The sequence below is a fragment of the Periplaneta americana genome, chromosome 13, assembly GCF_040183065.1.
Source record: "Periplaneta americana isolate PAMFEO1 chromosome 13, P.americana_PAMFEO1_priV1, whole genome shotgun sequence".
Classification (NCBI taxonomy): domain Eukaryota; kingdom Metazoa; phylum Arthropoda; class Insecta; order Blattodea; family Blattidae; genus Periplaneta; species Periplaneta americana.
In genome coordinates this window covers 120,494,402-120,520,864 of record NC_091129.1, presented here as the reverse complement: position 1 = coordinate 120,520,864, position 26,463 = coordinate 120,494,402, and the positions used below count along the sequence as shown (strand labels likewise).

The 26,463-nt window shown below is 34.8% G+C and overlaps 1 protein-coding gene across 1 annotated transcript in view; it reads right to left on the bottom strand.

Moving 5' to 3' along the window:
* Positions 1-279: 279 nt before the first annotated feature.
* The window catches only part of LOC138712309 (glutathione S-transferase 1-like), a 53,436-nt gene continuing 27,252 nt past the window's right edge, over positions 280-26,463 (bottom strand). The window contains exons 5-8 of the mRNA XM_069843938.1: positions 9,536-9,594; positions 4,540-4,681; positions 2,337-2,501; positions 280-487 (exon numbers count right to left, since the gene is read on the bottom strand). Of these exons, the coding sequence (XP_069700039.1) occupies positions 344-487; positions 2,337-2,501; positions 4,540-4,681; positions 9,536-9,594 (510 nt within the window). The 3' untranslated portion in view covers positions 280-343. The remainder of the gene's footprint in view (positions 488-2,336; positions 2,502-4,539; positions 4,682-9,535; positions 9,595-26,463) is intronic.

Sequence of the window (26,463 nt, the reverse complement as noted above, 5' to 3'; positions counted from 1 at the left end):
ACTCACTTCTTAATTACCTTCATTATAGGCTCGTTGCATAATGTACTATTATTTCATTTAGGTTTATTTTATTTTATTTCATGTAATTGTAATTATTGTGTATTATATATCACTGCCACCGGGTGTATACCCAATTGTAGTGTTAATAAATACATACATACATAAGTTACATACGCGCATACACGTACGTACATACATATATACATACATAAATGCATATATACACAAATTAGACACAACAAGAAATATTTTACAAGATTGTTTTTCAACGAAACAAAATATGACAAATATCTTTATTTTATTTTACTTATTTTACATATTTCTTCAAATCATTATCATAGAATTAGCATTTCTTGACCTTGTTGTAGTAGTGGTTAAGCAGAGCAGATCCAGGGACAACAATCTCGTCGTAGCCAGGGATAGCTTTCTGAGCTTTCTTGTGCCATTTGACGACATTTGGGTACTTGCTGATGTCAAAGCCAATGCTCTGTAAGAAGCGAAGTGATTAAAAATGAACAAAGTTTAAACAGCGATTTTCACTGACATTTTCAAATATTGGTGAAGTATAGACTTCACAATATTTAGAAAATTACAACTGTCTTGTCTTCGACTGAAAACGTCATGTGAATTAACCTTTCACTGCGCCTTCAAATTGCAGAATAGCCTACACTTCTTCCCTGAAGACGCAAAAGTATATAGAGAATTCGAAACGTTGTGATTTCTATATATTTCATCAAAAATGGAGAAAGATAATTTAAATTTTCTTTAGACAGACTTCTTTCCTCTCTTATTTGAACGCTGTATCAAAGTTGTATTCTTTCGACGTTGCAGTATGATATAGCTCTCAAAATCGTGTAATGATATGGAAGATTGCCAGATTTAAATAAACCTCTTTTCGTACGACAGTAAAACGTAACTTAGTAATGGAAAACGGACAATATATCTTGATTATATTTAAGGATTTAGTTGCAGAATTTAGTGATGTAAACAATAGCGGGAGAGTCGTCTAACAGCTCGCCGGAAAGGTACGTCGGAATGACGTAGGCCTAATATAGGTAGAGGATAGTCCACGCAGATATCTGATGTAGTGTGTATTATCAGTAGCTATTTCACTTTGCCTATCTACGGCTACATAATGGAGGAATCTAGTAAAAGACGGAAAAGTGATCATCAGGCAAATTCTTTCAATATTGCATGGGAAAATGCTTATTTTTTCACAGTAGCTGGAGTCAATACTTATCTGCTACAAAAGTCTGAAAGAAAGAAGAAAATATAATATAATGCGTCATTACTAGTCCACACATACGGATAAGATGGTTTTGTTGGTGAAGATCGCAGTAAAAAGGTTAAGGAGTTGAGAGTTGCATTATTACATGAAGTAGTGTACGTTAGAATTTTTTAATCTTCAACAATTTAAATATCTCTCTTCAGGGAAAAGGCCAGCTCATTGTTAATATGTTGAATAAATTACGGGATTTCAGTTGTAAACTTACACTTTTCGTAAGTCAGTTTCGGGAAGGTAATATGGCTCACTTTCCATAGATAGAAACTGCTCGTCATGAAGCCATGTTAAAGAATTATGTGCAAATATTAATTGAAATTCAAAATGAATTTAATTCTAGATTCCGAGATCTTGTCTTAATTGGAAAGAAGTTTAAAGTTATCATAATAAATTCTTTCAACACCAATTGAAACAGTGTCATACGATTTACAGCTTGAATTTATTGATCTTCAATATGATAGTTTGAATAATACTACTAGTCTGGTTGAGTTTTACAAGACTAAACCTCAGCAATAATATCCACGACTACACAGGCTGACTGTGAAAATGTTTGCTATGTTTGTCTCAACATTTATATTTGTAAGCAACTGTTTTCTATAATCAACTTTAATAAAGGCAGACATCGAACATCTGTAACAGATGTTTCATTAATCAGTACTGTTCCTTTCAGCTGCCAACAGCATAAAACCTCGTTTTGATGTAGTGATAAATAAAAATATAACAAAATGATATTGTACATATAAGTAGCTATAGAATTTCTATTATTTCTGTAAAATAAATATTTATTTATTAATTAATAAGAGTCTAAGATAGTTTTGTGAACAATGAATGGGAATTTATTTCATGAACACTCGTACTAGTACTTCCTTTTGTGTATATTTTGTACGAGATCACCCCTTCTTCCAGTCCACCCTTATACAGAGCGCAGCTAATATCTGCATTCCGCTCGCGAGCTGAGCCGACTCGGAGAGCGCAAACCTTGTGCAGATCTGGTTTAGAACATGAAATTTCATATTTCACCTGTCTAATAATGTTACTTCAAATCAGAACTTACCTCCACATTAGACACTGACGCCAATATGGCGTAATCTGCAATGGAGATGTTACTTCCTGCAACCCAGTCCTGTCCGTTCAAATATTTGTCCAGTACCTGGAAGGCCTCTTCCAGTTTTCTTAGAATGGAGGGGTCGCCAAGCTTGCCGTCAATAAAAACATGGCACTGGAAAGAAAAAGTGAAACATGGGTTACAGAAGCAGCAGCAACAATAAATAAATGCATAACGACACTATGCTGTGAAAACATTAGCAGAATACAAAATAAAATAATGATAAAAATATCATTCAATGCGAAGAGTTAGCTCTGTGGTAGCACGTCTGCCTTCAGATTAGTCGGCCCGACTTGCTTAGCTTTCTCCATTTCTGATCAACTCTATAGAGAACACGACGAACGGGAATAGGGCGATAGAGAAGTTTGAGAAAGAAGATGAGAGTGTAGATTTTGAACAGAGAAGATGGTAATGCAATATAAAACATATTATTATTATTATTATTATTATTATTATTATTTTGTAATAATATTCAAAGTTCAAATAGCCTCCATACCATAGAAATTAGTTACTGCTACCATTAGTGAATTCAGCTTCATTGTACTTCTGGCAATAGTAGAATTACGTTCCATTTTCGTAATATTATTTAAGTGTGAGTGAACTAAATCAACGTCTATAAATTCATAACCATACAAAAAATCCATGAGCAGCAGACTCATGACTCGTATTCATAAAAAAATTAAGGCAAGTAATGGGGCGTAATAAATATTTTATTGAAGTGTCAGTGATTGTATTATTTCGGGATTTAAATCTATTGCCACAACTCATGATTCTACATATAGGCTATGATTTTCCACATACTGTGTTAAATTCATTGAAATCATACAACTTGCGATTGTTTGGACTGCGGTGAACAGAAGACTTATGATTTGTGGTAATATATTTAAATAAAATCTATCGAATTGCGACTTGTGAAAACTGTTACCCAGCAATTCTGCTTCAGTTAGTTGAGGGAAGTTTTTGGAAAACGTCTCAATCAGGTAAATTGTCCCAACAAGGACTTGAACCCGGTACATGCCGCCCACAGCGGTTGGACCATAGAGGTTATGCCGAAAACGACTGTGTATTGATATCACGTATGCTGTATTCATGTATTTCAGCTAAAATCTTCGAATTAGAACATTTTGCAGCTTCACATATGTTCCTTTTTGTATTTTATATGATGGGGAAAAACTGGTAGACGTGAAGAGGCTAATGATAAAATTGACAGGAGATTTAAGAAAATTCAATGATTGCGTGAAACGTCTGTGCTTGAATTAAAGTATTAAAATAGGCCTACAATAAGTACTTTCACGACTTTAGATGCAAAATAAAATCCATGCATGTTCCACATTCTACGTGAAATGTGATAATTTTTACTGAAGGTAATAGGACTTTATTTTAAAAAATACAAAATTGCTGTTTATTATTAACTATCTAGAGGACCAAGGATTTATAAACAGAACTAGTTAATACCAACAAATAGTTAAATCAAATTTTCAAACCTAAACAAGTTAAGGATACAACGGCATCAATTCGAACTTTGCTGTATGATGACGAAATTTGGACACTTCGATAACAAGATCATAATTAAATCAGTGAATAAAATACTGTACTGACAGTCATCCCAAAATGTATGCCTGCAAGACGGATTGCCTAGCTACCCAGTTTGTATTTGCAACAGCCTGTAGCCTAACTTGACAATGTGCTTTGCTGGAGATCCTGAATTCATGTTCCTTGTGTTGACACGAGATACCAAACGTGGACGTTTGTACTATAGCTAAAGAAATATTCTTTTACAGAGAATGTAGTCATGCTTTAATTCGAATTTTCTAGTCACTATGGACGCATTTGTGAATTATTATATTATTTATTTAACTCTTTTATACGGTAGGTGGCGCCCCTTTACTTAAGCGTTAATGAACATTTAACTTCGAACATTAAGTTTAAAGTTAATTTACAAAAGTATGTATTAAAGTTCAATGGATATTCCGAAATACAAGTATGAAAAATAGATTGCCTAAATAGGCGGTTTTATAATGATAGACATTACGACTTTAAGCTACTAGAGATTCGCTGTAGCATATAAATTCATAATGCCATACAAAGCATATGAGGTTATGATTGAGAGTGGCGACAAAGTTCTTTAAAGGCTAGAACTATTGATACTTACGTAGTAATCATAGAATGGCTGGTACAACGTGCCCATATCGAAGTAAAGCCTCTGGTTGATGATGGTTCGTTGTTTTGCATCCTTGGGGTAGAGAGAATCATCCTTTGCGTACTGGTCCATGAAATAGCCGAGGATGGCACGGCTGAAAAATAAAGAAACTTGGTTTTATATAATCATTTCTCTTCAGTATTTAATACTAGTAATAATACAGACAGTATGTTTCGAATTTTATTTTTAGGAATTGAAGGAGGTTTGGCTCATTGAAAACCGATATATACAGGGTGAGTCAGGAGGAAAGGTACATGGTGTGATGAGTGATAATATTGGTGATTCTGAACGAAAAAGTTTATATGAACATATTATGCCCTGTTCTTAACAGAATCTGAAATATAGCTGTTTGAAAATCACAGACGTCAGTCTCATGTCCTTCATCAGCAATCACATGCGGACGCAATCAAAACGAGATTAGGTTGTAGTAGGATCAATGAAAGTATCCTGGATGTTGGATCGGTCGCGGTGGAGTCATTTCCTGGCCATCGAGGTCACCCGACCTTATAGCATTGGATTACTGTTTATGGTGTTGACTTAAGAGCGAAGTGGCAACAAGGGAGGAACTTCTCGCTCTTATGCTCAAGTAAAGGAATGTCCGAATCAGCTCAGATCAGCAACACAGCAACAGTCTATAAGAGCTGCAAAGTGCATTGAAGTTGACGGTGGACTTTTTGAACATGTTCTGTAAAGAAAAGTATACAATTAAACAGAATATAAGCTAACAAAGTTTTAATTTACAATTATCTGCACTTTCCTCCTCCTTCATTGTTTCGATTAGTTTCCGTTAAGAACAGGACATATGTTCATATAAACTTTTTTGTCCAGAATCACCCCTCAAACCATGTACAGTAGTGGCAAAAAAACCGGACCGACCCTTGTAGCTGATTTCATAGCCTTGTTCACTCCAGAGCGTCCTTGGACCCGAAACCACCTGTGCAGCTAACAACAGCCACGCAGCTGGTTACTGTTTTCGTCTTCATGGAATGGCTCAGGTACTTAATTAACTTATTATTCCCGGAATATGAATTCTACCAGCTTATTTTCTAATGGTTTTCGAAATGGGCTACGTCAGCAGTCGAAACTGCAACAATTTCAATAGATTACGCGCTATCTTGTGAATGCGGGCGTGGCATGCGCAGTGGCTCATTTCGGGGACTTTGATTATTACGTCGGTCCGGTTTTTTTTTTTTTTTGCTGATGAGGGACTCATCTTGTGTGTGTGTGTGTGTGTAAGTAAACTGTAATATTAAAAAAAATAATTACATAAGGAAAGGTATAGCGTTTAACGGCTCTAAGCATTTTATATATATTCAACTGTCTTAATATTATGTCATAATCAAATACCATCTGTCTGTAATAATCTGCATTCGATGCTTACTTCTGATTGATTCATTGTGGTTCATTTTAACTAAACAAAATTGAAAACAGAAAAATGTGACTCAAGTAGCAAAGTATTTTGTGCATTTTTAATATAGGCTTATTAAAAAGATGTAGTTCTTTTATCCAAGATTTCCTCAAATGTCTCGACTCTATTGACTCTTTCTCGAAATGGCATTTTAAACCACTAATAAATTATTTGCTTAATTTTATTTTTAATCGATCATTTAATATTTGACGATGTCATATCAACCCAGCGGTTCACTACCGGTGGAAATGGTGATAACGAAAAGGTACTTTGGCGAGATAAGTCCGAAAATTTACCTTGGGGTTACGTAACGTTAGCATTACAGTTCTACTTCTTCTTCTTCTTCTTCTTCTTCTTCTTCTTCTTCTTCTATGGCGCGTCAGCCCGTTTTCGGGTCATGGCCTCCCCAGTTGCACTCCACCAAACTTGTCGATCTTGTGCTGCGACTCTCCAATTCCGGATTTTGAGGATTTGTAGTGCATCCTGACATACACCATCTTCCCATCTGTTACGTGGTCTTCCCACCGGCCTTCCTCCTCCAAAATCTCCTGAAAATACCTTCTTGGGACTCGATGTTCTTCCATCCTAATTAGATGACCTGCCCATTTGAGTCTCTTAATCCAAATAACATGCGACAAGGGTAGTTCTCCATACAAGGAGTATAGTTCGTTATTATATCTAATTCTCCATTAGTTAAGTACGGAAAGCATCAGAGTAAAACCCAATCACGTAACCGGGTCGGTAACCTCTAGACCACACTGGTGACTATAAATTTGATGAAAAGCTTACAAATTTCTTGTGTGTTATTTAATATTGTTATTCCAGCTGAGCCACATGCCCCTTATTTAGGCTATGAAGTTATGCAAAACCGTACATTTACATTCAGTTCCGTAAACAGTACTCTTAATCATATTTTAAATGCAAAAGGCAGTCGTGTGGCTGTCATACTAGATCAAGGAGGATTACAGCGTGGTTTAATGGTTTGCGGGTTGACTCTTACACTATATATGTTACCTACTTCAAGCTCTTGTTTTCTTGTTTTATTGCGGGAACCCCGGAATATTCTACATATTTCCTTATCGATTCTACCCCGACGGTGTCGTAAATGTATTGCAAAACGAGGCCAGCAGTGTGGGAATGTACTCTATTATTTAATATTTGTGCCTTCAATACTAACATTTTAAATACTTATTGATGAATAAACATACTTATCATGGCCCGGATCTTGAGGACCTAAAAATTCTTAAAAAATGACCTATAAAATGACACTAAAATTTAATGAAAATGACCTAATAATTACTTACTTACTTACTGGCTTTTAAGGAACCCGGAGGTTCATTGCCGCCCTCACATAAGCCCGCCATTGGTCCCTATCCTGAGCAAGATTAATCCAGTCTCTACCATCATATCCTACCTCCCTCAAATCCATTTTAATATTATCTTCCCATCTACGTCTCGGCCTTCCCAAAGGTCTTTTGCCCTCCGGCCTCCCAACTAACACTTTATATGCATTTCTGGATTCGCCCATACGTGCTACATGTCCTGCCCATCTCAAACGTCTGGATTTTATGGTCCTGGGTAACTTTCGGCGTTGGACCTCGGACTCTTCCCTCTTTCATTATCATCTCCTTTCTTTCCCATATTTCTGGCTTGCTCCGCTGTAGACTCGGCTGCTGGTCGTCACCAAACTTGGACCCCGTGTATGTGAACATTAGTTGTTGGTGATAGAGCTATGTACCGTGGGCTCTACTCTGGGCACGTGAAACTGAGGTTCACAGTGATGCCTACGCGGAGAAGTAAAGGAATTCTATAGGCTGAAAGGAGGTACGGGGGCGGCCCGCAGGAGAATATGTAGCGCCGGGACCTTAGGACAGTGATGTCAAAGCAAGCGCATTTTTCTGACCTTGACGTCGTGCGCGGGCAGCAAACGCTAAGTATGGAAAGAGGAAGGGTTGTGTATATGAATAAGCAACCTGTTGGATTAAGAAAACAGTGGTGCACAAACTTCAAACGGAACATGACATTTTATATCTTTATTTTTATATGGCTTCTTTCTGTTTAATATTATCTATATTGTCTGTAAAACAAAAGTAGCCTACTAACACTGATTTCTTAATATTGCACTTGTGTTTTAAATCTTAATAACATAATAGAGAGTTAAGAAGGAATATTCACTTAAATTCCATAGTAGTATAATATTATACTGTATTAAGTGGATGAAACACATCATTCATAAAGAAAGTGATATTCCAAAGAAAGAGATTGAGTATGACATGATAAGTTAGAATTGATATTAATGGTATCTTTAGCCTTAGAAAAGTAATCAATAAACTAATCAAAACAATATTACAGTACAAAGCAGGTACTGTATCTGTTTTACGTGTAACTAATATTACATAACAAAACTCTTATCGCAGTATGCTTTTAAGGTGATATTATATTGTGAGCAACTTCCTATCATCAGAATATTAAATTATTTTCTCGAAATGTGCTGAAGCTATAGAGAGCTGACATTTTTACAACACATGGGCACGTATCTTTTGCTTATGCTGTAACAGTAGTTGCTTTGTTAATTCATTTCCTTACAAACAATTTCCATGCGAATATTTTCAAAATTTTCAATACACTATTTTCAGTAATACGTACAGTATATACGGTATATTAGATTTACGAAAACATCCTGTAAGGCTACTTAATAAATAGGCCTATACCTGAAAATTTCACTTTTCTATACGAAATGTTGAGAAAATATTTCTTTTGAATAAAAAAATTAAACTTGTGAAAAATGAGCATTAAAATTAAAACTTACATTCTTATAACACACTTATACTTCTCAGGCAAATCTAAAAATTAACATGGATACAGTTTTAATAAGTTCTCTTCCCTTTATCTATTGAATCAGTGCTGGTCATCCCTGAATATAGCTGGTCCAAGCGGCATATACCACCTCTTTCGTCTGTCTCTTTCCTTTCCGCTGTAAAGCGCTCAGGCTCTCCTGGGCTCTAAAGCGTGCGCTTGCTCCTGTGGGCATCAATTGACATGCCTGCCTTAGGACATGCACACCATTCCATTCCGGGTAGTACAATAGGCCCACTCAAGCGGTCTACGTGCGAAGACAGTTCCCAGCCATGACTAATACATAGATGCTTATTCTTCGATTGAGAAATATTCGGTTTATTTTTCTGGCCACAATATTATACATTCGCTGTAATTTGCATTCATACTGCATAACAAATATACTGTATAAACAAAATATAAATAAGTATAATGTTTTTCGAGATCGACGTTAACATGTTCTTAGATATTGATGTGTTCTTATTTGAGTCGCTAAGCGGATGTGTTCATGTGCTAGAATATCCCACAAATACTACAGATTTACAGACTTGTAGCCCGTTATTTCATACTGTTATTTCGTGAAACGTATTTAAACATATATTTTTAATTTTTCATATTTTCGTTACAAGAGAACATTGACTGTCGTTTCTGAAGCGGAACATAAATTTTATAGCAGAGCTAGTGAAAGTATAACAAGATACTTACCTTTCACCAACAATGAAGCCATTGTCGTCTATAACTGGAACCCTGTGCAGAGGATTAACCTGAAAAAAAGAAAAGATTACTTTACTTTCAATCTCTTATTCGGTAAATGATAATGAAAAAGTGGTTTTCAGTATAGCATGTCTGTACGTCAATTTCTATGTAGAGCGATTTCTCTTAATTATTGGGCGCATTTTTTAAATCCAATATTTGCCACGTGGGAATTATGCATATGAAATATAATCATTTTAATTTGTGATGGGACATTCGAATCTTCGAATCCCGCGAATCTTTAAGAAGATTCGAGACTCGATAACTCGAATCTTCCCGTTATTTTCGTCATTTGAATCTTTCGAACCTACCTAAAAAATTGTTGAAATGAATAGTTTTAACTCTACTGACATGAAATAGAAGCGTTAACTAATAAAAAGAACTGCGTTTGTTACAATTTTGGTGCTATATGGATCACCGATTGCACCTTCTAGCGGCTCTGAGCGCCACACTGTTTTCAGTACTAGTATACCATCTAGTGAGATCTTCTGGAACTTATACGACTTACGAAGGTCAGGAAACATTCGAGGTTTCGGAAGTTCGAATGGTTCAAGAAGCTTTTAGGATTCGAATTCGAGAAAATTTAGGATTCGTCTCAGCACTACTTTTAATGGAGCATTTATGATATCTACATATGGAAAATAACACTTATTAGTAACGAGTTACTGGAAATCTATTTTTATTTTGTTTTCGTCATTTCCTTTCCTTCATATTAACTCATACACTATATTCACTCACTCACTCACTCACTCACTCACTCACTCACTCACTCACTCACTCACTCACTCACTCACTCACTCACTCACTCACTCACTCACTCACTCACTCACTCACTCACTCACTCACAAATTTACTGACATTAAATCATATCACTGTACACTCATTCGCTTGCATTAACACACAAGCATTAATTAATTAATTAATTAGTTCGTTAATTCATTGCTCAATTCACGTACTCATAAATTTATTTGCAATATCTTATACTTACACATTCATTTACATTGTCAGTGACAATCATTTTCACTTAGTAACCTACTTACTTTCTTACTGACACACAAGTATTATTCGCAGTGTTATACACACATTCATATCGTTCACTTGTTTATGTAACATAGTTATGCATAAAACACTAACGAAACACTCAAGCACTTCATCACACACCACACACCACATTCAAGTATTTTAGTTTAGAATACTCACACTCTCACATTGTACACAGAATCGTCAGAATGCGAATTGAATATTTTCTCCAAGGAGTGGGAAAATTAAAATGTAAGTTGTCGATAAAAATGCTTTCCTTATAATGCTGGCCGTAATATTGTTGCGCTCAACTTATATTAAAGAAGAAATCAGGATTGTTATGTATCACATTAGTGACATACAAAATATGGAAACTGAATTCGCAACTGGGGTAAATGTTGTCCCTGGCATGGGCAAATTAACACATTTTCAGCAGGGGACATCAGATTCTCCAGAGGAGGACGATCCCCGGCATCCCTCCCATCAATTCGCACCCTGAGAATCACTAATTTTCCCACACACACACACACTCACACAAGACTAAACTATCTTTACCTTCCATTCTTCTTCATATTATCGCGAACTCCTTAACCTTGGTTTCCACTTCTAGTTCAAGTCATGTTGTGCTTATCCATGGCCATGGAAACTTGATAGACGGCCAAGGTCGCAGCACAATCATACTAAATGTCTTTTTCCATTGAAGTAGTGTGGAAGGGTGAAAACATAGTTAGGGATCTACGCTGCTACACGCGTAATATGATGGAAATAGTGGGCTATCCGACAAGTAAACAATATAAAAAAAGCGGCAGTAGAAATAACTATTTGCGCAAAATCGGCTGTAATGTCCGCGCAACAGCTCAGCGACCCTGAGAGAGGTGGGAATATGGATGGGTAGAATCGCTGTTTTGAACCAAAAATAGCTCTCCGTCACACCTGATCGCTACAAATTCCAAGCAGGAATTCAGAGCTGCTACGCAGACAATAAGAATATTGAAACTCCGTCCGAAACGTTTTTGTTAGAGAAGTCATTACTATCGATATCATTAATTCAACTAAAATGATCTAAAACACAAATTTTAGGATTTAAAAATACCTCTATCATTCGGCGAGACCTTCTACACTGCAAAGAATTAACCTATTTATGCCCATTTCTCCAAGACTGGAACATGGAGATAAATAATTACTGTGATTTAAACATACATTCTCGTTTCTGAATAAGCATTATAGAAATTTTTAATCTAATGTATATTGTTAGCTCCTCCAGGTACTTTCTTCACGCTAGTGTAAGATTATTTTCTTTAGTGTACTACTATCTGTCAGAGGTTGTACGACTTTTCAGCTTCAGTAATCTGGCAGCCCCGATGGGTCATTTTCTTGCCAGACGAGATGTGGACGCCACAGCGTAAAGTGCAGTGCATGCTCTGGTTTGCAAAATGTAATCAGTTACGCTTGTTCAGCATCGTGTGCACGAACGGAATGGAATGTGGATCCTCCCAAAATAAAAAAAATTCAATATTATGAGAGGTGGTGGAATTCATCAGAAGAGAAACAAAAGACTAATAAACGTGGGTCCTGAAATTAAATTTTATACCAAACAAGATCTTTGAAACTGATATTGTAAGCACAGCATATCTTCTAATGTGAATTGTTTGCTTGCTTCTTATTGGGTATACAGTATCATATCGGAAAGCTGTAAACAAAAGGCTAACAAGGTGTGATTCCCTAAGACGTAGGGCAGAAGAATGCGTTACAATGAATGGAAATCACATTGATCATCTCCCTTGATGTTGATGAACAAGACTCATATCTCGGAAGATATTAATTTTGGGACTCTATTAGACCTCTCAGAATATTGAATGTTTTTTTTAATGGAAATCATATTGAACATCTCTTATGACGTTGATCAACAAGTACTCTACTCATATCTCGAAAGTTATTAACTTTAGGACTTATGTTTATTATACATTTATATATTTTTTATGAATACTACCACATCTCAAAATACTAAATATTTTTTCACACTCTGTATAACACTCACACTTACTGCATACATAAGACACTCAAAAACGCTCATCCTGATTCTTAATGCACTCAAGTATCTACTCACACACCACACATACTTACGCCTCACAAACAATTCTTTAAATTTATTTATTTATTTACTACAATATTTTCTATAGTAATGTCACAAGAGGTCTGAGATTTGCCGATAAATCCACGAGCGAATATTTCGTGAATAGAATAAAAATGTAAGTAATATATCCCTAAAATTATCTCACAAAATGTTAATAATTGTATATTTATGAATACTTAACCTATTCAGACATTGTGAAGTCAAAATAGATGGATAAAGATTAGCTCTCCAATAAAGAAATTGAATGTTATTCAGTAATGCCATTTGAGAAAAGCCAAATAAAGGTACTGCGCTTTTTTCTTATTATAACAAATACGTTTTCATTATGTACTGAAATCATAATTTAATTTAAACATTTTATAGCATAATTACAAATAACCTGATTAAGACATTAATTAAATGAGCAATTGTTATGCGGGAGTGTTATTTTCTTTAGATACAATGAACATGGAATTAGAAGATGAAGATGTAGATGTGGAAGTAGGATTTCGCACTTTATTTAATACAATGGATTCATGCTCATCGATTTACGTGGAAACAGTTGGCGACACTGACTAAACAAAAGAACAACCATGCGATAAATTGATAGTGATAAATCGAGCTGCAGAAATTATCGCGATGTATGACTGTGATTGGTTGGAATTCAAAATTTCATTACACTTCATTGGCCGAAAATGGAATGACGTCATATAAACGAAGTAGTCATTTAAAATACGCACACTCTCACATTACTACATACAGAATCATCGACTTTCCCATACACTTACACTAGAGTAAACTATCTTTACCTTCCATTCTTCATAGCATCGCGAAATTCGTAACCTTCGTTTACACTTCCAGTTCACAGTCATGTTATGGTTATCAGTCACCATGGAAACTTGGTAGACGGCCAAGGTCGCAGCGCAATCAAACTTAATGTATTTTTCCTTCAAAGTAATGTGGAGGGGTGAAAACATAGTTAAGGGTCTGCGCTGCTACACGCATAATATAATGGCAATAATGGGCTATCCCTCAAATAAATAATATTGAAAAAAGAGAGTAGAAATAACGATTTGAACAAAATCGGCTGTATTGTCAACGCAACAGCTAAGCGACTCTGAGAATGGTGGGGACATGGATGCTTAGAATCGCTCTTTTGAACAAAAAATATCTCTCCGTCACATCTGATCGCTACAAATTTCCAAGCAGATGTATAATAAATAATTTAATTTACATATTTTTAGTGCCATTTCAAGTAAATAGGGCATGTAAATGAGAGATTCTTCTCACAATAAAAAATTAAATTGTTGCGAAAGCACGGAATGTACAAGAAATTTTGTGTCATCTTCATGGCACGGATTTTTTTTTCGCAAGTGGTGTGTAAGCGACACAGTCATAGTACAGCACAGGTTATTTAGGGTCATATTCATGGACATTCTTAGCGCGAGCTTCTGGTGGATGATCAGCGAACTAACGTTTTTCGTATTCATAAACCAGTGTTAGCGATGTTATGATATGAATCCTGTACAAGTAATCAGTCGATAGCCGGGGCTAGTTTAGCACGCTCGTAGAGCGGACTAGCGAAATGTCTATGAATAGCAGCACCCTTAAAGTCTTACCTTCAGATATTCGGGTGATTTGTGCTCCCGTTTTTCGAAGCTGATGTGTTTTAATTCCAGCTCTATTCCCAAAGTTTTAGCCAATAGCCTTACCATATGGCAAGGAGGGCTTTCGTCCATGTTGTACAGAAGAATAACCATGTAGTCTGATGAATTGCTAGTCAGATGTATCCACTCCTAGCGTCTGGAAGCTAATGAGTAAAGACAGCAAGGCCAGTTGCCAGATATAGGCTAGTTGGCGCCAGTTAATCTGAAATCCACAGCGAGTTAAGCCTCGTTCACAACTTGAATTCAAGTCACTTGAAAAGACGAACTTGAAAAGTGTGAACTATGTTTCAAGTTGACTTGAAATCAATTAACAGCTTGAATTCAAGTTTCAAGTAAAGTTGGATCCCTTTCTATTTTTTACTTGACTTGAAAGGACACTTGAAAAGTGTGAACGTCACTTGATAACTTTAATTCAAGGAAAAAGGCGCGGGAATTTAAATTAACAGCTGTTTTAAGAGCGTTAAATTAACAGCTGATTGTTTTTCTGTTCTACTGGGAATATAAAAATAATAGGCTAGGAAACAGCAGTAAGTGAAATAATGACCAAATATTTGTATAAAATTCACGAAGGCCTGCGGATTATAGACACTGCAAAGTTTCGTAACAGAAATGCAAAGGAAACTGCCAAGGAAGGAAGAGTTCATTGAAGAACTGAACAGCAGAGATTTTAATGTGAACACAGATGAGATAGCCTATGAAAGACAATAAAAAAACAAACTGTAGATGGAGAAGAAGTGAGGAAGATGAGAGGGATTAAAAAGAGAAGAGCGTTGCTTGAAGGGATGAGGTTTATCGCCGAAACTGGTATGGTTCAATGTGATTGATAGATTTTTTTTTGGAAACTGTAACAGCTTCAAGATAATCATTTTCAATTATGGTAGACCAGACTTGCTTATATTTTATTACATTTATTTAAGAATTATTAAATCTGCTTTAAGATGTCACTTATTCTATTTATAATAGTAAGTGGTCGTGTATTTCTCTTACTAATCTAATTCCTAACCCATACTGAACAACGCGTCTTCCATTTCTTCAATATAATAAATAAATAAATAAATAAATAAATAAATAAATAAATAAATAAATAAATAAATAAATAAATAAATAATTAAATAAGTAAATAAATAAATAACTAAATAAGTAAATAAATAGGTAAATAAATAAGTAAATAAATAAATAATTAAATAAATAAATAACTAAATAAATAAATAATTAAATAAATAAATAAATAACTAAATAAATAAATAAGTAAATAAATAAGTAAATAAATAAATAAATAAGTAAATAAGTAAATAAATAAATAAATAAGTAAATAAATAAATAATTAAATAAATAATTAAATAAATAAATAACTAAATAAGTAAATAGGTAAATAAATAAATAAATAAGTAAATAAATAAATAAATAAATAAGTAAATAAATAATTAAATAAATAACTAAATAAGTAAATAAATAAATAAATACATTTCTCTGGCGAAGGCTTGCTACTACAGAAATTCCTAATTGCACAACTTCCATCGACGCCATTTTATCCGAATTGAAAAGAAAATAACTTGAATATGTCTGAACTGCGACTTGAATTTAGTTACTGAAATCACGTGACTTCAATTCAAGTTACTTGAAAAGTGTGAACGAGGCTTTACTCACCGCTGCAAGATCGGTTGTTTATCTTTGTCGCAAACAATCTCCAGCTGGAATGGGTAGGACTTTAGAGTAAACACACAGGCTCGAGTATTCGAGTTGACTCCGGACAGTCACTTTAAAAAGCTAAGCAAATATTATTATGGATTTTGAGGATTTTCTACTCAAATATTAATATAAATATTAATAAGCAAATATTGCACACTATAGAGAACAACAGTAGTGTATATGTGAGAATGCATATGAAAAGGGACCAGTTCCCGGCACACCGTTTTCGAAATAATTTCAGTCCCCGCTGCATAATTTTTTTCTTCGTTACTATAAAGTATGAAGACAGTTTATATAATAGAAAACTATTCTATAACTCAAGACTGACTGACTAATCACTTCAAATTTCCTTAAACCCTGTGTGTAGGTTCTTATTACTCTTTAGTCAAAAGATAAGACGGAGTTTTACGAAATATGAACATTAATTAATTTATTTATTTATCACACACAACACGTTACAAAAAAAGGTCTACAATTAAAAATTAAATTTGGATACCAATAATAGATAAAATATTGTATAGTACAGGAGAGTAAACAGATTTTATGCATTCGTGAAAATTATCACCCTCGGCTTCACCTCGGGCACTAAACGTGGATAAAATCTAATTTTACTCTTTTATACGTAGGCCTACCATAAATTACTGTTTGACAAGATATGTAATGGTGAGTAAAGGAAAAACTAAAAAAAATATGAACGTAAAAGTTATGTCTCACATCTTAAAATATTACATTATAACACTATAAAAATTACATCAAACTGTGACCTCAACTTTTTTCATGTATAGTTTAAATATTACTAAAATCTAATGATTGTCCCATGAGTTCACATACAAGCCCACTTGTATTTTGAATGGACAATATATTGCCTATAAATTTATACATATAAGAGAGCAAAAAAGTCGCTCAATTAATTGTATTTTTATATACACTCGTGTATATATACAGGGTGTTTCCGAGGTGGTGTTACAAACTTTCAGGTATGATGGCGAAGGGCACATGTATCAATTTGAGATAAGGAACCCTGGTCCGGAAATGATTGAGTCGAAAGTTACAAGCAAAAATAGTTGTGTGGAAATGAAATAATTTTATTCCTCTGTGCACCTTATTTATGTGTATTTATCTGTACATCTTACACATACTCTATTCATCTGACGTTGTTTACGTTGTCTACTGGCAGTATTCCATTCAGTGTGCTGTCTGAGGGATGGGGACAGGAAACTACACTATAGCAATGCAGATAGCGTAATGTGTAACGGACATGGTCTGTTCTGATATGCACATCTGTAGACAGCAGTTTGTGTGTACAAGTTGCAGTGTCCAGTCGATCAGTCCTAGTGAAATGGAGGAGTACACAAGAGCGGAATAAGCAGACCTGATTTTGGAATACGGATGAGCCAATGGGAACAGTAGCCAAGCTCACAGATTGTATCAGGTACAAGTACCCACGTAGGAGACATCCGGCCAATACCATCTTTCCACGACTGTTCCAAAGGTTAAAGATAGGAGGACACGTGGTGTCAAATTACAATTCCATTTCCACACAACTATTTTTACTTGTGACTTTCGAGTCAGTCATTTCCGGACCATGGTTCCGTATCTCAAATTGATACATGTGCCCTTCGCTATCATCCCTGAAAGTTTGTAACACCACCTCGGAAACACCCTCTATATACATCTAGTATGTGGTAACATTCATGTATAATTTCAATGTATTGTCATGTAAAACGGAATTTCAAAATTTCAAGTTCAGCCTCAAATATCCTTAATGTAATTAAAACTAACTTTATAGAATGTAGACTTCTAATGGAAAGTGTTTAAGTTTTGAAGCGAGTATAATAGCTTTTAAAAATAATGTTCAGATACTCTGATCGAAGGCACAAATACATAGTGAGTATTTCTTTATTGCAGTGAAATATTTTAACATATTGATGTGACGTTAATACACACTTGAGACAGAGCATGAACAATTGAGGACCTAACGTTCTAAATGTGCTAAGTGCCAAAAACAACTGTCTGAGATTTTGATGAAAAAACACTGCGAAATGCATGTTGAGATACCTACAACCCAGTCTTTTGGCGCATGAATGTGTCACTTACAGTTGAGCTACGACAGAGACAATTTAGTATGATATTTTCCCTTAGATTGAATAAAATGAAATTTGAAAAATTTGCACTTAGCAGATTTAGAATGTTAGGTCTTCAAGTGACGACTCCCCAGTTTTTCTCAAAATCAAATTATCATTACATCTCCTAGAAGATATGCAACACCTCCTGCACTTTGACCTTTACTTGTCAGTTGATTGCCTTTTTTTTCTGTTACGCATCTTTGTAAGAGTCAGATATTTCATGGTATGCCCCTGGAATGTTAGACAAATTGTCGGGGATAGTCACTTCGAACTGCTACTGTGATTGACTTTCTGCTGTCACGGAGACATAAAGCATGTATTATGTTGTAATACTAAAACATGCTTACAAATCCAGTTTCCATTGATACACACTCTTATACATTAAATCACATCAAAATACCATCAGTACATAATACTACCTTGACACCAGAAAGGCAATTAATAACTTATAATTTATTAACGTCAACATTGTGCAGGAGACTTTCTATGGTTTTCAATGAAATATATTAACTTAATGCCCTTTTATTTCCTGTACCCATAAATTACTATAACTTTACTATAAACAACATACATTTGATCAGTCACTAATCATCAAAAATTTGTTGATCTGATCTGATGGAAGATTGATTTCCAATCAAATATTGATTTTTCTTTCTGCATCTAAAATATAACTAATGACCAATGAAACCCTTCGTGATCGTCGATTAAATCTGATCTTTTTTTTCTGCAACCGGGTCTTAGATGACCACCTTTTCACTACTTCGAAATATTTGTGTTGTTGATAAACTTACTGTATTGAAGTAATATTATTGTGAATAAACTACCAATATAATATTCGTTATCAGAAAAGAAGACAATTTTATTAGACAAACATAGTAAAATAATTTTGACAGTATTCAGTTATAAGAGTCCCTCAACTCTGAGAAAAAACAGGAAAGCCATCATCTACTACTCTAAATTTATATGTTTTCCAAGAAAACATAGTTTGGTGCAAAGACATTTAGTGAGACAAGATTTTATACTTAAATTTTATTTTCTCATACATTTTTATATATTTTATGCTCGACCATGCCGAAATGTACTAATTATACACCTGGTAGCAGTCCTTTAATGCATGTCATTAAAGTAAACCTACTCATTAAAGTACAGGTCTTCAGCCAATGATAACTCAGCTTACATGTGTTCATCCAATGACAAGTAAGCTTTGTACCGTTATAAAACCGCAAGTATCGATTATTCTCGGATATGCAATCGAAAGAGAATTAGCGAAAAGTCACGGAGGCTGGAAATCCAATACTGTCGCAGAAGGTTATGTTCTGTTACTATAATAATTAGCGTTAATTGTAAATAATATTCAAATAAATTCAATTTGTCATATCGTTTTTCAATGTCGAATTCAATAATCAAGGTTATAATATTATAATATTATCAAGTTTAACGGGACTACGTCAAGGTCAATGACATTATTGTCTAGCGCACATCTCACAATTCACGACCTAGAACAAGGTCACTTCCGATCTTGTCAGATACAAATAAAATGTATACATCTGAATACCGGTAATTTCAAGTTAGAAATATGGTCGAGCATAAAAAGTCGTATGAAACTCGCCTATAATGGTAATTAAGAAGCTCGTATGAAAATCATGAAACTCGCTTGCGGTCGTTTCATAAATATCCATACTCGATTCTTAATTACTATCATTATAGGCTCGTTGCATAATGTACTATTGTCGTACGGTGTTCAAAGAAATTGTTGCATATTACTTTATTGCAAAATTATGAAGAAATAGGCCTAAGCAATATTTTTAAGATAAAAATATTGCATACTTCTTCAGAGTTTTCAATAAACTAATATGTCACAATTTTTTAGCAAAAAATATATATTGCGATATTTCTTCATAAGTTTGCAATAAAATAATACATGGAATAATTTCTTTGAGCACTGTCTATTACCGACATTAAGCACCACCTGCAGTTGAAGATAATCGTAAAATAAATGTACTTATATAAATCTCATAAAACTTGTATCTCTCGCTTATAATGAAGTAGGACGGAGTCCCTTCCACATTACAACTATATTGCTCTACTGCCCGCGAAAAAATAATGAGACTGATTTTTTTCCTGAGTATGGGCTCACCTTTCACACTTAAAACATAATGGAAAACGCTTCTCATCTACCCTGTTACACACTATATTACCATTGACATTTGTTACGTTTGTAATTTGTTTCTGAACAATGTTAGCCATGTTTACAGTTGTCTTACTTACTTACAAATTACTTTTAAGGAACCCGCAGATTCATTGCCGCTCTCACATAAGCCCGTCATCGGTCCCTATCCTTAGGAAGATTAATCCCGTCCCTACCATCATATCCCACCTCTCTCAAATACATTTTAATTTTATCCTCACATCTACGTCTCAGCCTCCCCAAAGGTCTCTTTTCCTCAGGTCTCCCAACTAACACTCTATACGCATTTATGGATTCACCCATACGTGCTACATGCCCTGTTCATCTCAAACGTTTGGATTTAATGTTTCTAATTTCGTCAAGCGAAGAATACAATGCGTGCAGTTCTATTACAGTTCTTGTCACAGCCGAAGACAGGAATCTCTGTATAGTTTTAGCAAATAAAGCCAAAAATCATGTCCGATTTGAGTAGCCATAAATTTAATTGAATATTAAGAAGAAATCGTACAAGAAGTGTCATTCTATATTATTTTCTAGCAGTCGACAGTTCTCGCACTTCTTATATCTGTAATGTAATGTGTATGTCTTGAGATTTTATTGCTTAAAGCTGACACTCTGAATCAGTGCTATTCCGGCTGTTAGTTGCCAATGTTGCACAAATGTTTCTTTGATTCGTTCGTTTGAAGGACGACCCTAACGATCTAGACATGATTTCAAGATCAGGTCTTCCAGTTTCAATACAAAACGAAGCGTTAATTAAAACTATAGGCAATTAATTAATTACATATGCAATGTAATGTGTAAGTTGAGAGATTTTATTGCTTAAAGCTGATGCTCTGAATCACTGCTAAGCAGGCTATACTTGCCCATATTGCATAGCATTTTCACTGATTCGTTCGTTTGAAGGACGGCCCTAACGATCTAGAAAGTGACTTCAAGATCAGGTCTTCCTATTTCAATACAAAACGAAGCGTTAATTAAAACTGAGGGCAATTAATAGAATAATTACATCTATAATGTAATGTGTAAGTACAGAGATTGTATTACTTAAACCTGATGCTCTGAATCACGACTAAGCAGAGTGTTAGTTGCCAATGTTGCACAAATTATTCTCCGATTCTTTCGTTTGAAGGACGGCCCTAACGATCTAGAAAATGATTTCAAGATCAGGTCTTCGAGTTTCAATACATAACGGAGCCTTAATTAGAACTGTGGGCAAATAATAAAATAATTACATCTGTAATGTAATGTGGAAGTTGAGAGATTTTATTGTTTAAAGCTGATGCTCTGAATCACTGCTAAGAAGGCTGTTAGTTGCCAATGTTGCACAAATTTTTCTCTGATTCGTTAGTTTGAAGGACGGCCTTAAATCTAGAAAGTGATTTTAAGATCAGGTCTTCCAGTTTCAATACAAAACGAAGCGTTAACTACAACAGTGGGCAATTAATAAAATAATTACATCTGTAATGTGATGTGTAAGTCGAGAGATTTTATTGCTTAAAGCTAATGCTTTGAATAACTGCTAAGAAGGCTGTTATTTTTTCCAATGTTGCACACATTTTTCTCTGGTTCGTTAGTTTGAAGGACGGCCCTAACGATCTAGAAAGTGATTTCAAGATCAGGTTTTCCAGTTTCAATACAAAACGAAGCGTTAATTATAACAGTGGGCAATTAATAAAATAATTACATCTGTAATGTGATGTGTAAGTAGAGATTTTATTGCTTAAAGCTGATACTCTGAATCACTGCTAAGCAGGCTATACTTGCCCATATTGCATAAAATTTTCACTGATTCGTTCGTTTGAAGGACGGTCCTAACGATCTAGAAAGTGATTTCAAGATCAGGTCTTCCATTTTCAATACAAAACGAAGCGTTAATTAGAACTGTGGGTAATTAATAAATTACATCAGTAATGTGATGTGTAAGTTGAGAAATTTTATTGCTTAAAGCTGATACTCTGAATCACTGCTAAGCAGGCTATACTTGCCCATATTGAATAACATTTTCACTGATTCGTTCGTTTGAAGGACGGCCCTAACGATATAGAAAGTGATTTCAAGATCAGGTCTTCCATTTTCACTACAAAACGAAGTGTTAATTAGAACTGTGGGTAATTAATAAATTACATCAGTAATGTGATGTGTAAGTTGAGAAATTTTATTGCTTAAAGCTGATACTCTGAATCACTGCTAAGCAGGCTATACTTGCCCATATTGGATAAAATTTTCACTGATTCGTTCGTTTGAAGGACGGTCCTAACGATCTAGAAAGTGATTTCAAGATCAGGTCTTCCATTTTCAATACAAAACGAAGCGTTAATTAGAACTGTGGGTAATTAATAAATTACATCAGTAATGTGATGTGTAAGTTGAGAAATTTTATTGCTTAAAGCTGATACTCTGAATCACTGCTAAGCAGGCTATACTTGCCCATATTGAATAAAATAAAATAAAATTTCCCGAAAGTGATTTCAAGATCAGGTCTTCCATTTTCAATACAAAACGAAGCTTTAATTAGAACTGTGGGTAATTAATAATATAATTACATCTGTAATGTAATGTGTAAGTCGAGAGATTTTATTACTTAAAGCTGATGCTCTGAATCAGTGCTACTCCGGCTGTTAGTTGCCAATGTTGCACGAATTTTTCTCTGATTCGTTCGTTTGAATGACGGCTTTAAATCTAGAAAGCGATTTCAAAATCAGGTCTTCCAGTTTCAATACAAAACGAAGCGTTAGTTACAACTATGGACAATTAATAAAATAATTATATTGTAATGTAATGTGTAAGTTGAGAGATTTTATTGTTTAAAGCTGATGTTGTGAATCACTGCTAAGCAGGCTATACTTGCCCATATTGAATAAAATTTTCACTGATTCGTTCGTTTGAAGGACGGCTCTAACGATCTAGAAAGTGATTTCAAGATCAGGTCTTCCATTTTCAATACAAAACGAAGCGTTAATTAGAACTGTGGGTAATTAATAAATTACATCCGTAATGTGATGTGTAAGTTGAGAAATTTTATTGCTTAAAGCTGATACTCTGAATCGTTGCTAAGCAGGTTATACTTGCCCATATTGAATAACATTTATACTGATTCGTTCGTTTGAAGGACGGCCCTAACGATCTAGAAAGTGATTTCAAGATCAGGTCTTCCATTTTCAATACAAAACGAAGTGTTAATTAGAACTGTGGGTAATTAATAAATTACATCAGTAATGTGATGTACTGATTCGTTCGTTTGAAGGACGGTCCTAACGATCTAGAAAGTGATTTCAAGATCAGGTCTTCCATTTTCAATACAAAACGAAGCGTTAATTAGAACTGTGGGTAATTAATAAATTACATCAGTAATGTGATGTGTAAGTTGAGAAATTTTATTGCTTAAAGCTGATGCTCTGAATCACTGCTAAGCAGGCTATACTTGCCCATATTGAATAAAATTTTCACTGATTCGTTCGTTTGAAGGACGGTCCTAATGATCTAGAAAGTGATTTCAAGATCAGGTCTTCCATTTTCAATACAAAACGAAACGTTAATTAGAACTGTGGGTAATTAATAAATTACATCAGTAATGTGATGTGTAAGTTGAGAAATTTTATTGCTTAAAGCTGATACTCTGAATCACTACTAAGCAGGCTATACTTGCCCATATTGAATAAAATAAAATAAAATTTCCCGAAAGTGATTTCAAGATCAGGTCTTCCATTTTCAATACAAAACGAAGCTTTAATTAGAACTGTGGGTAATTAATAATATAATTACATCTGTAATGTAATGTGTAAGTCGAGAGATTTTATTACTTAAAGCTGATGCTCTGAATCAGTGCTACTCCGGCTGTTAGTTGCCAATGTTGCACGAATTTTTCTCTGATTCGTTCGTTTGAATGACGGCTTTAAATCTAGAAAGCGATTTCAAAATCAGGTCTTCCAGTTTCAATGCAAAACGAAGCGTTAATTAGAACTGTGAGCAATTAATAAAATAATTACAACTGTAATGTAATGTGCAAGTTGATTATATTGCTTAAATCTGATGCTCTGAATCAGTGCTATTCCGGATGTTAGTTGCCAATGTTGCACAAATTTTTCTCTGATTCGTTCGTTTGAAGGACGACCCTAACGATCTAGAAAGTGATTTCAAGATCAGGTCATCCATTTTCAGTAGGAAACGAAGCGTTAATCAGAACTATGGGTTAAAGGATGTAAATTGAACGTTACACAACTTTGAGAATATTATAAATTTGTTTGGGAAAGAGTAAGGAAAATCGTACACAAAATGTTAATCTAAGATCTAGGTGGAATTTGGCAGTCGAAAAACGATACCTTCGTATTGAATACAAAGACATCATTGAAACTCTTCCAAGGAACGTAATCCTGGGAACTGATCGTGACAAGTGATCAAACAATGTGCTGTCACTGACATTGAAAGATAGGGCCGATTTATAGAAAGGAAGTAAAATACCTCGTCAAAAGCGAGAGAGATCAGAAAATACTGATTTACTTCTACAATAGTTAAGATCAAATTCCATTGAACATTTTCCCAACCTAGTGTTACTGGACTGTATAGCATTACGTGGAAGTTTTGGAAAGACTGGAAGCAAATTACTGATATTAAGAACTATGCAGCTAGTTTTTGCTTCAGTACAATGCACCAGCTCACAGAGAGAATATGAATAGGAGTTACTGACCCGAAATCATCCTCTGCACTTGCTCATGCTTCGTATTCTCCAGACTTGGCGGACTACAATTGTTCCCTATTCCCGAAATTAAAGTTTATGTTGAATGAAGGATAATTTGATGATATTTTGGACTCATCCAAGGTGTAACAAGCTGTCTGTTGTTTGTTAGTTGGTTATTTAACGGGCTGTATTAACTAGGTACAAGGCAATTTAGCATCGATGGAATTGGTGGTAGCCAGGTGGTATTTGGCGAAATGAGGTCGAGGATTTGCCATATAATTACCTGATTTTCGTCTTACATTTCGGGAAATAAACCTCGGAGAAGTTACAACCATGTAATCAACCCAAGTGTAGTTCCGGATCAGCAGACAAATGCGCCTACAGCATGAGCTACGCCGGTGGCTAGCAATTATTTCGAAACAGAATCACCAGAAGTCTTCAGTGCTTAGTTAATCGTACATTCAGTTGCATCGAATGTACTTCAAATAAGAGAAAATGGCTTTGAGCATAACTTTGTTTGTTTAGATTTCAGTCTCATTATTTATTCTCTGCAGCATGAGTACAACCCCTAACACACATACACACAGAGAGAAAGGGAGAAAGAAAGAGAGAGAGAGAGGAAAGTGAAACGAGAAAACTCTATAGTAGTGTGTTATCAGCCCAGAGATAACTTAGACATGGTCTGAGTTCAATAACGGTCACCGGATCGACAGGCCAATCCCATATAATTATTGTCGGTTATTGTCATAAAATCGATATTTTTAACATCACAATACTCGTATTATATCATATTATTGCTCGTCTCTGAATAGAGGTAGTAGAGAAAAATTATCAGATATTATTTCGACTGAAAGCATCGTACAGTCCAGATATGGCAGTTTCGAACTACTGCTTGTTTATTTTCGTAATGGATCAGGTGTGAGATCACTACTTCGAGACCAAGACAGATGTCTAGCATGCTTTGCGTTGTATTTTGGAGCGAAGTAAAGATGTAAAGACAATTCTGATTTCCTGGAAGGGTGGAACTTTAATATCCTGAAGAAGTAAAGAAATGTAGGATACTATATACTCCCGACGAAATTTTGTTCTTGTGGATATCTTTCTGTTTATATAGTTTACATTCAGTAATTTTATCAGGTCCCCCCGTTTATATAATACAAGTTGTGAGAGAGAAGTACAGGTTGGTCATTACTAGAGACGAGAATTTCATGCACTATAAAATCCCAAAATATGCATGCATTCATGCACTATCAAACTATGAAACATGCACGATCAAGCGAAAAATACATTAAAATATGCACTTTCATTTTTGTTCCAAATTTCTTATTTCACTTCACCTTTTTTGAACAGTTAACAATAGCAACATTTCTAAATTGGTTTCTATGAGGTTACTGCGCTT